The sequence below is a fragment of the Saimiri boliviensis genome, chromosome 3 (genome assembly GCF_048565385.1).
Source record: "Saimiri boliviensis isolate mSaiBol1 chromosome 3, mSaiBol1.pri, whole genome shotgun sequence".
Lineage (NCBI taxonomy): Eukaryota > Metazoa > Chordata > Mammalia > Primates > Cebidae > Saimiri > Saimiri boliviensis.
The window spans coordinates 99,325,063-99,342,414 of NC_133451.1; the positions used below are offsets into that span (position 1 = coordinate 99,325,063).

A 17,352-nucleotide genomic window follows, 5' to 3' on the forward strand; every position below is an offset into this window, starting at 1 on the left:
CATACCAGAGCACAGGACAAATTTTCAGCAGTCAGCTTGATTGTTATAGCTTTACTTAAATGATAGGCTTTTTTGCTAACTATAAGAAATCATGAAGACTTGGTTGTCCAAATCCAGACAATATGAGGTTAACAAAAAAGGTGTAATTTTTCTTGTTGAGGGTTTTCTGTTGTTGTTGCTGTTATTTCTGGCAGGATTTCCAAAACAGTTGAGCAAGAAATGGGCCTTACAATTTTATAAAGCTAAAGGTAGATAGCTGCCTATGTGGCAGGTGATTCCAAAAAGGAAAATAACATTAGTAAAGAAGAGAAAGTGGAACAGAAAGAAAAGAGGACTGTTGAGAGAGCTGGAGGAAAGACCCACATGTATAGGTAGGTAATTGTAGAGAAATAAGGGAAGAAAATAAAAAGGAATGAACCGGAAAGGAAAACATAAATAGCATAACAGTAAATATACAAAGGAATAAATTAGGCATAAGTACTAGACAGTAGGCTGCTAAGAGTACACAGCATGGTTAATGGGATAAAAAAGACTCTGGATTTCAGGAGACTAACACAATACCTATTGCACCAAGTTTCAAAGGGTTAAGAGGAAATAGAATGAGCAAGTGAAAACGATTATTTGAGCGTAATTGTCATTTCAGGTGATTTTAAATGATAATTCTTCCCTCTGCCTCTCACTTGGATAAAGTGTTTTTCCTCCATTACCAGTTAGAAACGTTTACTGGCAGTTTATTTTCAATATGTTCAATGAAATGTATCACATGCTTCCATGAGGTGTATTTCATGCTTAACATTACTGAAATATTTTCAATGTATCTAAATCACATACACACAAAATCTTAAATGAAAAAAGAAAAAAAAAGAAAAATGAGATGGAAACAGTGAATTCCTAGTTTCTGAGTCCTCCTGGAAGAGACAGCTGACACTCAAAAAAGCTGTCAGTCTTCCAAAATCCTAGCAAGCTGTCTTGGCCAATACACTATGTGCAAAGTGTCAAGAATCTTATCTTTGTAGGGGCTATCTTACTTTGGAAAATACCAAATTTATACTGTTAGAATTAGGCTAACATCTTATTCAGTTATTTTGGTCCTTGTGGTTAAACAACTAATGCTGTCTTGTGTATGACCTCCACCTATTAGGATTGTATTGTTAATGTCTGGTGTACCGATGTTTCCATGCTCTTTCCACAGTTCCACTAATTACTTAATTATGTGCCAGTTTGCTTATTATCTTCAAGACAACATTGACTTATCTGTCTTGATGTGAACATTCAATAGTAGAAATGTGACATCATGTGTATGTATATGTTTGTTTTGTCTTGTTTTGCTTTATACTTCTTAGCCTCAGAGTAATTGAGTTCATTTGTTTCCTTCTTGTATATCATATGCATTAGTTTAGCCACCCCTGCCCAAATTAGTGGGGAAGATTAAGCTGCCACTTCTTATTTGGTGCATGAGCATTTGACTTTACTTATTTCTGTAATGGCAGTGGTAATAATGACATCAGCGCAATAACTAAGTGCACTTTTTTCTTCTTCAAAGAAGATTTTTTTAATGTATGTTATCCTCACCATTGCGCAGTAAGTTAAGCATTATTACTTTTATGGTTGTTGTTGTTATTGTTATCCCTATTTTATGGGTATATTAAAAAAAGAAAGGCTAGAGAGATTAAGTGACTTTTCCAAACACATTAAATTAATCAGTGGGGAGTGGAGTTTAAAACCGTTTGGAAATTGCAGTGCTGTGGTGCTGATGCAATGCATCTGATTCTCTGAATGGCAGCTAGAAGAGGTTAAAGGTCAGGAAAAAGCAAAAGCAATGCAAGATTCTAAATTGAGAGAAATTCCCCCATCTGATCAGGATGTAAGACATGCCAGCCAAACCAAAGAAAGCCATTAAACAGAGGCCACTGGGAAAGTCTGCACTTCTCTGTCACATAAAGACATTTAGAGTCAGGAAAATGAGGACAGGGGAATTTGTTGTTGGGTATGAGGAAAGAAGAGAGAATAAACTTCGTGCAACAGAATCTGCTTTCCACTTGGGGTGACGCTATAAGTTTATATTTTAATGGGAAAGAATAGAAGAACTGTAGGGATGTGTGGGAGGGCAGAGAGGCAAGTAGAAACAGAGATGAGAATAATGGATTGCTGTGGTGCCTGCTTTAGTATCCATGAAGTACTAACATACTTTGGGATTCTCGCAGTAGCAGCTGGGAGCAACAAAGTTTGGGTTTTGCTGTGGCTTTTAATGAAATTGGGGTTATACCCATGTCACTCAAGTACAGAGAGGGAAGAGTAAGAGTTCATGTTATCTTCTAAATTCAGAATAAACAGCATATTTTAGCAGCATAACAAGGTGGTTTAATATGTGGGTTCTAATATTAGATTGCTTAGGTTTGAACTTTAGCTTTCTCCATTTACAGTGGTGAGACTTCTATACATTGCATAACTTCTCTGTGTCTCAGGAATATCTATTATTTATTAAATGTTTCATCATTTGTAAAAATAAGGATGATTTGCTTCAAAAGGCTGCCTAGAGGATCAAAAGTTATTGCCATTGAGCATTTAGTTTTATGTCTGGCACAGAGTGAATACCCAATTAATGGTATCCCTTATTCTGATTTAATGTGTGCCATAAGTTTTTGCAAGATAGTTTAAGGAAATAGTATACCTGAAGATCACTCGCTTCTATTCCCCTGAAGAAAGAACAATCTTATTCCAGATGATAAAGCATAACATGAAGATCTAATGTCTCTCAGGGACAGTTTGGACAGACTACCACTTTGAGAAGTCATTTTTCCTAATTGTGATACTATTGTTTTGCCATTTCATTTACTTATTTACTCATTGATTTTTTTTTATTTTAGATTTGTTCTTTTTTGTTTTAGATTGTTTTATTTGCTTTAAATTAGATTCTGCAAAGTATTTAAAAGGATATTTGAAGTCCATTTGTCCCTTTGGACTCTGTGGAAAAAGACAAGTAACGTTTTTTAGGAATTTACTGCTTTGTGTTTTTGCTGATTTTATTCCTAAATTTGTTTTTTAAAGAACATAGAAATATCTAAACTATTATTAAGATTCCCAAAATAGAATCTGTTGTACATTTTCAGGGGCTGTGGAATATGTGTTAGAGGAGTAGCAATTCTGTTGTTAGTGATACATAAACCATTTAATTCAGTTAAAAAATAGTTGAAATGGAAATATTGAAATCTTCCTGCCTTAAAGTTTTCTTTGATTCAATTTGCCATTACAAAGAAAAGAAAAGAATCTACCAAATGTTGTATCAATTGACCTCTTTGAAAGAATAGTTTATATTTGTCCTAACAGAACAATTAGGGAAAATAGGTTATTCTGCTCTAGTTCCTGTAAAGAGTGGACAGAGGAGAAAGAGAAAATTGACCTTTGCTTACCTTAAACAATAATACTAAATTTTTCTTATGCATTTTGTATTTAATCTTTCTGCATAATCTTAAATTGATGCTACATAATGCAAAATGTCTATTAATTATGATTAATCATACTTCCTTCTGGATTGTTAAAAAAATGACTAAGAGGCTCAGGCAGACACAAATGTCACATAAACCTTTTGAACAATCAGATAAATAACTAAAAACAGATTTATCTCCTTGTTATAAATGACTACAAGTGACTAGAGGCATAAAGAAGTAAAACAACTCCAGCAGGCCGTCAGAAAGTCGCAGGCAGAAATAAGATTGTAATTGATTTTGCTGTTAACTCAACACTAAAGAACAAACAGCCATGAGAGACTGAGTCTAAAATGGTAAATATGTTGACTATTATGCATTTCTTCTAAAATGTAACCAATTATTTTAATGTACTTTTAAAGCAATTTTGTAAGGAAATGAAGAGCCAATATTTTCCTAGATCAGAACATACTAGCTATAATTCTATCACATTGCCTTCCCTAATCTTAAAACTACAAGTTTCAAAATATCTTGGAAAGGAGAAAATGGGGCAAAAGTTTGTATGGAGAAGAATATCCAAGAAGATTATGAGAGGGTCAGAGTCACAGCTGGAGAACGTTCGAGTAGCTCTGTCCTCTTGCTCTCTCTAGTCTAGCGGAAAAATAAAATGATGGATGTTCATATGAGATTATCATTAAAATATTTTTCTTGCTATTCATGAGTTAACTTTCCACTTGTATCAGCTATCAATTTTGTATAATTCATGGTGAGAGGAAAGGAAACTTAATGTAGATTATTTCAAATTCTTTTATTTTTGAAAATGTAATCGTAAAAATGATTTGCTTTCCTGATTATGTTTAGTGTTAGTCAATGTCCAGAGAAGCTAGCAGGTTATTTACTGTTAATCAAGAGAAAGTTGGGCTGAGGTTAGAAAAAGAAAAAGTCATAGATAATTTCAGAAAGTGAAGAGATCACCTACCAAAAATAGAGTATATAGATTATTTCAGTGAGCACTTTCATGAATGTTTGTACATACAGATACAGCAGAGTTTTATTAAAGAAAATGCAATCTACAAATATTAGTGCTGTTTAACCAGCTCTTTCAAGCTTCTGTTTCAATGAATTTCAAGAATTCTTTTCTCACAACAAAACTTCATTCAAACCACTATCCTTCAAGTGGCCAAGTCATATTAGAAAATCATAGAATCTGAATTTATGTTAAGCCATAGCTTCTATTTAGAAACACATGCCAAAAAGCTTATCATCTACATTTAAAATATAACTATAAATATCACTATTCCAGTCACTTTTAAAAGAATTACAAAATGCTACTGCATTGCATTCAAATTAAATTCATCTGCCCATTTCAAAAGGACAAAACAAAAAGAAGAAGCAATTACAACATAAATCCAAAGCTTTTTCATTCACACAGAAAAAATGTGAATTGTAAATTGTAAAAGTTAATTTTTTAAAATAGTTTGAGTTTTTAAATTTTATTTTGAAGATGGCCCATAAAAGTCAGTACCTCAAACTTCAGAGGTAATATCGAGCAACAGCATACTTCATCAAAATATATTTATTCACATGACATTGAAGATTTTGTTTGAAATTACTTTTAATTTAGAACATCTGAAACAATCTCCTTAGAAATTGACGTATATATTAAAATACATATTATGTAAATATATTCGTAACAGTCCTGAAACTTAATTTATCCTGTATACATGTATAGTACATATATGCAGTACTTCTTAGCAATAGATGCTAATAAAAGGAAAATTAAAACATTTATGTAGATAAGCAGCAGTTAGGTTTTTCATTCTGTATCAATCATCTGAATACTATCATTCTCAATTTCTGATACCAGTTTCCATCATAATTCATATTTTGTCTTTGAAAGCAAACATAAAATTGAGAAATGTAGCACTTCTGGAGAACGGTGCATTTTCTATCTCTAAATCTTTTCTAAAATTTGAAGGCATATTTTTCAGAAATAATATTACAGATAATCTACCTTGCCTATGGAACAAGTAGAATTCCCGTAAATAAGAATATTTCTTTTATATAAAATAGGCAATTTTCAATAAAAATTTAGAACTCATGTAGACTCATTTTCACTTTTGTAGATTAATGAATTACTAAAAATATTCAGTATTTCTTCTGCAGTGGCAATATTTAATTCTCTATCCTGAAAAATAAAAATAGGCAATTATTCAATTTCCATTTAGAAGAAAGAACACCAAGGGCTACGTTTCCAACCTGCCTACTTGAAGCTGCATCCTACACTTTCTTCCTCCTGTTTCCCTGAAAGGAATATATTTCAATACCATCTGTCAAAAATAAATGGAGTCGGGGGAAATCAAACTTATTAAGTCTTAGGATGATACTTATGATTAGCTAATTTGATCAGTTGGCACTTTGATTCTAATATTTTCAATATTTTGCTATTGTGGTACCTAAAAATTCAGCTCAGCTACATTTCAATTCTAGAGTTTTCTACTACAAAAGAAAATGACAGCTTCCTTCTGCTTCCTAATTTCCATTTCATTTCTGAAAATAATACTAAGAATGTTGGTGACCACATAACTATAGAATAAAGAAGATAGACTCATAAGTATCCAAATAATTATTCTTTTTCTTTCAAAAGGAAAATATTTTTCTATGTGTTTCTTCATAATAATATACATTTTAGATCATTCATTAAACGGTAATATAGAAAATAATATCTTCCTATTGGCCAGCTATCCCCCTGCTATTCAACCCAACATTTTGTTTCGTTTTACCTTTATATTGACTATGTTAACAATTTTTCACAAGCCTAATCTCAAATTTTAACAATCTAGGATTCCATTATGTAAATATAATAAAATATATCCCATAGAACTGCTAAGTTATGAAGCGCATATCAGAAATTCAGCTCATTTGTGAAATAAATATATAAACAAATTCTCAGTTTAAGGAGACATAAGTAGACTTCCAAACTCTTTAAGAAGCATAATTAAATAGCTAATGGGAGAGGTAGGAAAGTAAAAACATATTTTATACCTATTTACATACAGATATAGTATCAAAACATAAAGCAGCAGCTAAGTTCTGGGGTACATCCCTCAGTCTCCTCTGTGTAACGCTATGACTCATGAAAAGACGCACGTAACTGATCTTCTGACAGGGAAACATCAGGTGTGTGGGCCCAATTGTGGGACAGAAACAAGCGCTTTCCAAAAATTCCCGGAAAATACATAGATTAGAATGGAAAGGAACCTCAAGACTATTGACCTTCCCTGTGTCCTTGGAGGAACTACATATTAAGCTTTCTTAAATTGGGAACATGAAATTTGAAGTCAGTAGCATTAGAGGAGACATTATTTGGATTGAGAAGATCCATTCTTTCTAACCCCTGTCCCATCTCATGACAGACTTCTAAGAAACTGTCAGGTTTATTGCTACTGAAAATCCTGGGGTGTCTTCCGGGAGAGGAAAGGACTGAAAGTGGTCACATACAGGCGTAGGTATGTATACGTGTGAGGACGTGCAACGGTTCTGTTTGTATGTACGTATATGTACTTTCTTACATTTCCTGAGACCTTAAAAAAAAAAAAAATCTGATTGCTGATTTAGTAATCCCTTGAAAGGATAAGTGAAATGGTTGACATTTCGAAGCTCTGGGAAGAGTTCTAGACCTGCAAAACGAGCAAAATTGCAAAATTGTCCCCATGAGAGGGCAGGAGGGGCCAAGCCCGGGCCTGAGTGATGTCTTGCGGTCCATCCTGGCCTGGCCCTCTCAGTCAACCTTCACCCTGCTGGCTCCACTGTGGGCAGGGGCCGCGGAGGACACCGAGAGCGCGCAGAACCGCAGCATCAGGCTGCTGCAAGGAAATCTTTGGGGTGTGGGCCGCCGCCAGGGGTTGACACTGTGCAAGGTTTCTGTGTGAAGTGCGTGTGCCACTGGCAAACAGGCTTTTAGTTTTGGCTTCCCACAAAAGGAGCAGAAGGGGGAGCTGTCATGATTCCCAGTGCCCGCAGAGCCCCCTCTCCTGGCCACTGCGCGCCAGCCACAGCGGGTACCGAGTGCACGCGCTGCTGTCTCTGTGCATGCCTATTTGTATAACTGTTTGCAAGTGGCTTTCAATCTGTCTGTGTGGCAGAGACAGAGGTGCACTGCGGAAAGTTCCCTGTCTCAAAAACGCCTTCAGCGTCCTGTTATATCGCTGGCGACCCTAGGACGCTGTCATTGTCATCTTATTTTGCTTCTTTCTGAATGACTTATTTACAATTCTGCGTGAGTGAGAAATGTGCGTCTATTGGAGTTGTTTTGTCTGTGACCTTACTTCTTTGAAGAAAGAAAGTGGTTAGGAGGGAAGAATAATCTGAAAAGGAGTGAGTCCCCCTCCGGATTATAAAATGTAATGGACAAACGCCCAGTGTCTCACTGTCTAGACTGAAATCCCGCTCTGCCACTTACACTAGCTCTGTGCCTTGGGCAAATCCTTCATCAATCTGTGCCTCAATTACTTCATTGGCAGAGTGGGAAAGCAACAGTATCTAGCTCACAGAGTTATGAAGATTAAATGAGTGAATACGTAAAACGCTTAGAACTATGCCTGGCACGTTAATAGGTGCTATAAATTAGATGCTATTAACATCTTCATCAGTTGCATCACAGTGTCAAATGGAAGGACCATCCTGACCACTTTCTCCGCAGTAAAGAGCTAGATCTCGATACGTGCCCACGACCCAAAGCAAAGGTGAGACCGAATCCTAACCTGTTCACTCCGTTTACTCCGTGCAGTGCAGGACCAGCAGCCACCCAGACACCCCCGCCCAAACAGACCCTGCTTCAGAGAATCCCTCCCCAGCCGCCTGTTCTCTGTATCAGGGGCCGAGCTCCGAATATTGCGGGATGCAATGACAAACTGTCAGCTCAAGAGAGCTGGCCCCTACCTCTCCTGTCTGAAGAGTGTGTTTGGGGGTTTTCCTACCTGCCCCAGGTTTTTGCCCTTCTTACTGCCGCCGAATGCCAGTCCTTGGTATATGCCCGCAGATCGATTGGCGGCCTGAGCAGGCGTCTCCCCGCCCAGAGAGGACTTGATGGAGTTGAGTTTGGCCCGCGAACTGCCGATCTGTGAGCTCTCCACCATCAGCACCGCGGCCAAGAGGAGCAGGCAGCGGGAAGAATCCTTGCACCGCATCAATGCGGCCATCTCCCGGCGAGGGGGTCCCCAAAAAGATGCAAAGCCAGGAGGCGTGGGAATGCACGGGAGGGAGGACTCCAACACACGGGACCCCTCACTTGGGGCGCGGGGGCTTGCAGATTCTGTTCCCTCAACTCTTCCTGGTTGGGGGACCCAAGACCCTATAAACTCAGTCTCACGCCTCAGGACAGAAATTAGCGCAACCCAAGAGAGACCCGCTTCTCCACCAGGGCAGGAAGTTCTGAAAATAACTGGAAGCAATCAAAGGCTAGACGCTTTCTCGCCAAGGAGGCGTGACCCAAGGTGCAAGAAAACCCAGCCCTGTGGATCGCACCGCTTCCGTTGCTTCTTGCCCCGCACCTCCTTGGTCCCGCCGGGATCTCGGAGGCGGTTTAATTCTCCTCTTAATTGATCGGGAGGCCCGCACCAGTTCCTTCTCCTTCAGATTCGGTTGCTTTTCTGTGCTCTCTTTTCCTAGCCTTTTTGTGTCAAACTTTGCAAGACACAATGCTCCTTTTCAAAGTTAGTAGGCGCTTTAATAGGGGATTAGGAGACGTCTCCGGACGGAATCCTCGAGATCCGAAGAGAAATGAGGTCCCACACACGCGCACTCACAGTTGCCCCAAGCGTTGTCCCCTGACTCACAGGGGACAGCTAAGGGCTGCCAGCACAGCGTTGCCAGGAGAGCGCACTTGCACTTGCGCTGTGCACGGGCTCCTGCTCTCTCTCTCTCTGCTCGCTCCCCGCGCCCTGTTTGCTTTTTATAGCTTCCCACAGTGGGTTTCTTTTACCTCCGCCCCCAATTCAAGAGTGACAAAGAGTGAAAACTTTTCTCTCATCCCCCACCTCTCCCCCCTGCCCCTCCTCTCCATGTGCTACTTCTGCTTCCACTCCAGCTTTTCTCCCTCCTCATCCTCCCGCTCCGTCACCACAATATAACTACTGGAAAACGAGAATCCAGCTTTTCCATGGGGTGAATGGAACATAGGGCCTCCTAATTCCTGACAACAGCTCCTGTGGTTGGAGGGGTCTTTGGATACAGGAGGAGGGCAAAGGTGGAAACGGAGAGCGGAGAGCGGCAAGCTGTCACCACCTGGTCGCCGCCACCCTTTCTTAGACCTTCCCAACCGTCTTCAGCCCCTGACTCCGTGAGGAGAGCTGGAAAAGGCCAACTGAAGCTTTAGAGAAGTGAGCATCAGCGTATCTACTCATTAATGTTGTGTTCTTTGTGCGCTCACAATCGGTTTTAGCCTGTGCTTCCGAGGGAGTGTGTGAAGCTGGAGCCCTATAGGTGCGCCAGGGGATGGCCAAGGTTCCGGATAGAGGGTGGAAAGGAAAGAAGCAGACCAAAGAAGGGGAAAGCTGAGCCATACATTTGGGTCTTTTTAGTCTCCTCTTTCTGAACCCTGGACTCCGCCGCACGGGTAGCATTTGTCTATGTCTCTGAAGGAGTGGGAAGAAGGGGGTGCTCTTGGTATGCTCCAAGGGTTTGGACCTCACAGCTCCACTGGGCATCCTTACCGTGCCACGCAACTGCTCTTACTGTGAAAAGGAAATCCCGGATAGGAATGAACAGGGGCAGGGAGCCTTTGAGATCCTGTCATCCTTGGCTTTCTGCCTTCTGGCCCCTGCAAATTCCAAGAGAACCTATTCCTGTTAGCCCTCCCGGCTCTTCAGGTCCAATTCCCTTCAGCGAAAGTCTAAGGTGGCTCCAGGAATCACTGGGATACGCTGGCGCTTGGGGGCGCCAGTGGCAGCCGTTCAGCAAACCAGGAAAGCGCTGCAGGAGACAAGCGCTGAGTTTGGTGATGTCTGGTGGCCAAGGCCAAGACTTCCAAGCAGAGCAAGGGACTATTCGAAAGTTGCTGCACTTCACCTTCACAGACATTAACGTCCAGGAGTAGAGAAAATCAAGCATTGAGCCACAACTCGAAGTTAGACGGCTGCAGCTAGCCGTCAGGGGAGGATACTAGCAGCAAGCTCTTTAGAATTTTTGGACCTAGATTTCACAGCTTTCACACCTGATCCTGGAGCATGTCCATTAGTACAACTTAAACCTGTCGCTAAGTGAGAACGTTAGTAACTCCTGTCTTCTCCCCAAAACGACGCAGAGTTCTAAAGTGGATTTAGAGCTATTCTCTCCAGATCCAGTTTTGCAAATTTCTCTGTTCTGACATATAAGTCTGTCTGCCCTGGAATTCATTTTCAGAACTTTTTTAATATGCAAGCAAACAGGGATTAAAACCTGCACCCTTTGGCATATGTTCTTTTGAATTTCTTTTATTTAAGATAGAGATTTGTTACGTGTGTGTGTGTTTCTTTCACTTTTAAAAAATATGCCAGGAATAACAATATGGGTAACCCTTGAAGGACATCATACTAAGTGAAATTGGTCTATTTCACTTACTATGATGAAAGACAAATCCACTTACAGAAGGTATCTAAAACAGTTAAATGCACAGAATCTAAGGTTAGAATGGTGGTTACCAAGGATTGGAAGGAGAGGAGAATGGGGAGTTACTATATCAATGATCATAAGGTGTCAGTTAAGCAATATGAACAAACTCTAGAGATTTGCCATATGGTGGTGTAGCTATAGCCAACAATAATGCATTGTACTTTTAAAAGCTTATTGAGAAGGTAGATCTCATGTTATATAGATGTAAACTTTAGGTGTGTGTGACTTTATATAGGTATATGTATAATGTATATATGTATTTAGGTATATATACATATAACATTATTGTAGTAAGAACATTTAACATCTATATATGCCCAGTAATACATTTGTAAGTTTATAGAGTTAAGTGAAGCATTCTAGGCACTAACAAAAGGCAAGGAGATGGGCCCTTACTCTATAAATAAATAGGATTCAGAACTTAGACTTTACAGAAGAGTATATCTTTTGTCTTCAATCTGATTTGCTAGTCAGAAAGTATGACAGAAAATGAGAAAATTAAGTTAAGAATCTACTGGTTTAAATATTTTTGAAAAGTAGTGTAGAGCAAACAGAAAAGATAAAGCTAAACATGTAGGCAACAGATCCTTCTATATTCACTTGGAAGGGTGTAGACTTTGACCTTACGTTGAAGAATAAACACAAATAACCAAGAGAAAATCTGAAGATGCTTTACCTATTTTTGTCAGTTCCTTCTTTCTTTACCTCTAAACAAAATAATATGCCACATAAACAAGCCTGACTTAACTCACTTGTTCTGCTAAACAGAAAAGAAATATCAAGTACAGCACATTCACTCTCAGCATTGAGTACCATCCTAAAGACATTATCTCAGAGGCTCATTCAACACCCTACAAGTTCCAAAAGCCATTTTTTACAAATACAGTTAAAATAAAAGTCAACATAAAATTTACTTGCATAAACATTCTCCCATATAGAGCAAAATCAGACATAAGGAATCAAATAATAAAACACACACAGTTATGCCTTAGGATAAAAAGGAGACAGAAACAAATTTCATTCATGACCCAAATGCTTTCTGCAATTTTTTTTTGACAGACAGAAACAAACATACATGACCCATATGTTGACAAGTAGATGCACATACACAAAATCAGCTAACTGTAAATAAGCATAATCCTTTGGATTACTGTCATAGCCCCACATGTTTTTCTCCTGTGTGTTTTCCTAAGCATAAAGACACACGCTTCATATTTTACTTGGGAAAGTAGATTTTTATACCATTCGCAATAACATAGTTAGAGAGTAGGTATTTAAAAACAAGACTACAGAAGTAGGGAGTATAACCCTCTTGTCCAGAAGAAACTGCCTTAATGGACATTTTTTCCTCTGGCTGTACACTCCTTCTTCTCTTTGCTCATCTAGCTGTGGGGCCATTTTGCTTCCATCAAAAAGCCACCATTTTCTCAACAGTTGTTTGTGGATCCCAGCTTCCTTCTGAATGCTTAGCCTCAAAGATAAGTATATAACTTGTCACTTTAGTCTTGTTTACTGCAGCTTACTAATTTTCATCCCATTACCTCTCTCCCTGCGTTAGTGAATACTTCCTACAGTAGCCTTTTTAGCAGTTGTTCATGCGTTTATTGTACATGAAGTAAGTATGGGGTCCTGAGGACACAGTGGTGAATGAGTGGGGGCCCTGCCTCTAAAGATGCTTGCAGCTCTGCAGAGGCCTTGATTTACTAAAATCTGCTTCAAGCCCCTCTCAGAAGTTTCTGCTGTGAGCCTTTCTCAGTTCTCATCCACTGCTGAATTATGCCAGTCTCAGAGTTGAGTCTGTCACAGGACATCTGCAACTTCCAAGCTGAGTTGAATTCATGTGACTTTGGGAATATAAATAATTAAATACATTCCTCAAATTTCTTTTATTCTTCAGAATTTATATGCATATCTTAACAGTGTACATGAAAACAATACTTCTACATTTGTTGTTGAACCCAAAGAAATGACCCTAGTGATGGTCACGTTAGGTCAGTAAGAACAGAATAGCAGACTTGAGAAGGAAGATTATTTCAGTAGGTGCCATGGGACCCCAAATCATCTTGCACACACAGAATAGACATGAAAATCTTTAACGTAGGGTGGGAACTTGATGGATGTTACAGATCTGAAAAATAAGGTTATGTGGGTTTTCCCTCTCCATACTAAACCAAGTAACCTGGCTCTGTAGTCTAGAAATACTAATACTTGGAGTCTTATCAGATAAGATTTTTATGTTTCTCCTCTGCCTAAGAACAATGGTCTCATTTGTTGCTGCCAATTAATTCTAAAGACCTGTTAAAAAAAAAAAAATGTAAGCTTGCATTGATATTGTGAAAATCTTTTGTGTTTCTTGATGTAATTCTCATACCAGATATGAAAAAAAATGCATCTTCTATTTGATCCCTGCATTAGTTTCAGTTGCTGATGCTGACTTGCTAAGGTCTCATGGACAACAGTAACAGCTAATAAGAAAAGATCTCATCACCTACATTTGAATCACTAGTTATGCTGGACACAAACATGCACAAGTGGAAAGGGTCAGAAGATTTCACAGTAAATCAATCTGAAATAGTAATTGTTCAGGCAATGGCTTCTTTTCTGAAACTTGATAAGTTAGTTATCTTATCGATAGTTTACCTGCCACTTAAATGAAAGAGGATTACTGAACAGATATTTCCCCTTGAGCCTGAACCCAAATAATAAAAAAAATGCAAATAACATAATCTGAAACTTAAGCAGATAAAAACTTCTACTGAGCCTTATGAGTATATGTGACCACAGGTGGAGGTGAAATTAGAAAAAGTCTTCAAATGTTTAATAAGAAACATTTTTCTTTATGATATATGATTTTTGTTAGTTCTATACAAGCATATCCTTTTTGGTATGTTCTCACTGCTGAGTTCTGGCAGGCTTTTTCAAGATTCATCTTTTGAGACAGTACTAAAGTACCAAGTAATACTTGGCAGGGAAATAATCATATGTTGAATTCTTGAGTGAGGTTCAATTGCAAGGAATCTCATCTTGATGAGCAACAAAACAAACAACATTTAGATAATCTGACCCAATGATTTTCAGACTCTGCTTCTTTCAGGTCTCTAGGGTTCTGCAGAGATCTCAAAGGAAATTGAGAACTGTTGTATTTTTTTTCTTTTATAAGATCTCACATGAGAGGGATCCAACTCATGGATCAAAGTTAATTTTTAAGTGCCTGTTTTTGTTATTGTTTTTATTGGGGGAAGGGTTGTGTTTGTTGTTTGGTTGGTTTTAATCAACTGTTAACTGATCCAGTTTAGAAGCCACAGTGAATTGGGCAAAATACTCTGTGAGCCGTCAACCTGCCAAATACATGATGGATTGATTTCTACCCTGTTAGTATTACAGACTATTTCCAAAATGAACATTACTCAAATGGGGAAACTATTTAAAATATGGCAGTTTATTTAGTCAGAAATGATTTGGTCATTTGAAGTAGGGAATATTAAAAAATGAAAAGACACTGTAGCTAATCCATTCATTGTACAATGTGTTTATTCTTGATCAATTATCTGAACCTCTGATTAATGAATATGGCAAAACTTTAACTATACTTATACTATACATAATATAAACTGTGGCTCAGACTCAAAATAATGGAAAAACTATTTGCAAATAATAAGGAAATAGATTCTCAAGAGGCAACTCAAAAATCTGTCTTTGAAACATAACTGGGCTTGGTAACAGAAAATGAAAAATGTGTTTAGTTTATCTTTGGAAGATTAGTTTGTAATAGATCCTACTTTTCAATATTCTAGGTATAAGTCATAATACCTAGGCTCAAAAATAGTTTGAGATTTAAGTCAAGATACTATGCTGCAGTCAGCTTAAGGAATTTTATAGGTAACTGGTTTGAAATATACAGCAATAATGAAAGTAATAGTAATAACCAGATTTATTGAATGCCTTACATGTGCCAGGTTTGTTGAACACTTTTTAAATATAGTGTTTCTTATTTGTATCCCACAATGAATCCCTTTAAGATAATGAATGTATAGTTCAATATTAATATAATACTGATCAAAGAGTAGCTTTCAGCACAGTGTGTCTCCATTTGTAGTTACAGATGCCCAATTATGGCAATAATGTGGAGGGCACACAAGAAAAGGGGAATCCATCAGAAGAAATTGGAGGTACCATTTTATCCTTGTAGTAGGGACCAACACAGATTCCTCTGGAGGAGGTAAAATAAGTCACCTGGTAAAGGGTTGCAAAAAGCACAAAAAAAATATAAGTATGTGCGTACATGTATTGCAGCTTCGCCTAATACAGTAAAACTCTTGGGCCTTAATGATCATAGAGCATAAAACGAAAGGCCCTTTGCTACAGGTGGTGTATTAGATTTCTAAGGTTTCCATAACAAAATACTACAGATTTGGTGGCTGAAACAACAGAAATGTATTTCCTTACATTTAGGAGGCTACAAGTCTAAGAGCGAGGTGTTGGTAGGTTTGGGCTCTTCTGAGGCCTCTCTCCTTGTCTTACAGTTCACCACTTTCTCACTGTGTCCTCCTGTGGTCATCCCTAGGTCTGTACTTAAATTTCTTCTTCTTATAAAGAAACCAGTCATATTGGATTAGGGCCTACCCTTATTTGATTTTAATTTAATTGCCTCTTTAAAGAACTTATCTCCAAATGTGGTTGCATTTTGAGGTAGTAGGACTTAGGGCTTCAGCATATGAACTTGGCCACAGAGCATTCGACAAAATTCAGCTCATAACAGATAGATTTATAGTTGCAGTTGCATATCAAAACACTTGGGGAAAGAGCAACATTTCTGTACAAAAGAAATACAGCAGTTTCTCAGAGTTCCTAAACTCAATGGGGAACTGTGTTATATGTTTATCTTTAAAACATTATTTAAATATTTGTATTACCATTTTATTTCTGGGTGTGTGTTAATGATATTCATTTTTTCACCTTCTCTCTTTGTGTGACTTACGAGTAAATTAGAAATCAGCTAACTGAGTCTAAATGTGAGTGTCAAGATTCCACTAGAACTCTGAAAAAGAAAAGATAGAATACAAGCAATTTGCCAAGAAGATAAAATCATTGCTACATTTTTTAAAAGTGCCTAGTTTATGAGAGATGGAAATAAAAACGTATCAGTACATAATACAAAAGTGAAATCATCATAGATCAAAGGAAAAGGAAGCAGTAATCAAAAATACTGTGATCTAGCAATCAGCAAGTTGTTCTGTTACTAACTTAATTTGTCCACTTATTTAATTTGATTTGTTAAATTTACTCAGAAAGTTAATAGTTCCTTGGAACCACAGTATCTTTAATTAATTCAAGGCAGTGCTAATATGTGAAAACAGGAGGGATATCTAATTTCACTGAAACTGGTAATGAAATCACTTTTAATATATGTGCACTTGACCACTTAAAGTTATTAAGAAATCTGAGTTGGAATAAGCTCAATTTAGTTTTTTTTTTCCCCCAACACTTATAAATGTATTTTGGTTGTTATTGTCAAGAATGTATATGAACATTTGTATATACCAAAGAATAATTAAAATCTCCTAGAACATAACAGCTGTTATATGTTACAGCTGACATTCTTGTGTTAGCCTTGTTCTCCAATACCAATCAATGTTGTATTTTTAAACTAATAATAAAATGAAACTCTCAAAGCTTTGATCAATTTGCCTTTTGTATATCAAAATATATAAATATGCTCAGTATTAATAGAAGTATTGAAAGTTTGAAAACCATATTTTTGTTTTATAATCTTCAATATATTTCACTCCTCTACTTAACACTGGAGGTAGCTAGCATTGAGGCCAGGAATACATAAACTATAGCTATAAAGCGGGACTCATTTTAGCATGAAAAGGCAAACTACATTTCCAGCCTTCTAAGTACCACTTCCAAATTCACTAAAATTACTTGATGTTTCTCCTATATGTTAGCATAATTTTAAAGATCATTCATTAAAAAAAGCCCACAGTTGCAAGTTCTAACAAAAGTTATACATGTATAGTCCAAACTCTTCATTTTTTTTTTTGCCATGTGTAGACACTGTCTATGACGGCTAATTTTAAGTGAGTTTGTATGGTATCTGTCACTCACTCACACTTCCTGAACATAGCTAACAATCATATCTGATTTTCTGTTTCAGGGACTATTTAATGTTAAAATGTCTCTAAGAAGTAGCGAAAGCTTGAAAATCATCTTTTTAAAGGAATGCCTTTAAGTAAACCTTTTCCTAAGAAACACCTCTAAGTGAATCTACATA

At 37.6% G+C, this 17,352-nt stretch overlaps 1 protein-coding gene across 1 annotated transcript in view; it reads right to left on the reverse strand.

Moving 5' to 3' along the window:
* DKK2 (dickkopf WNT signaling pathway inhibitor 2) overlaps positions 1 to 9,354 on the reverse strand; it is a 105,590-nt gene extending 96,236 nt beyond the window's left edge. Inside the window, exon 1 of the mRNA XM_003929476.3 lies at positions 8,405 to 9,354. Coding sequence (XP_003929525.1) covers positions 8,405 to 8,626 — 222 coding nt within the window. The 5' untranslated portion in view covers positions 8,627 to 9,354. The remainder of the gene's footprint in view (positions 1 to 8,404) is intronic.
* Between the last annotated feature and the right edge of the window lie 7,998 nt (positions 9,355 to 17,352).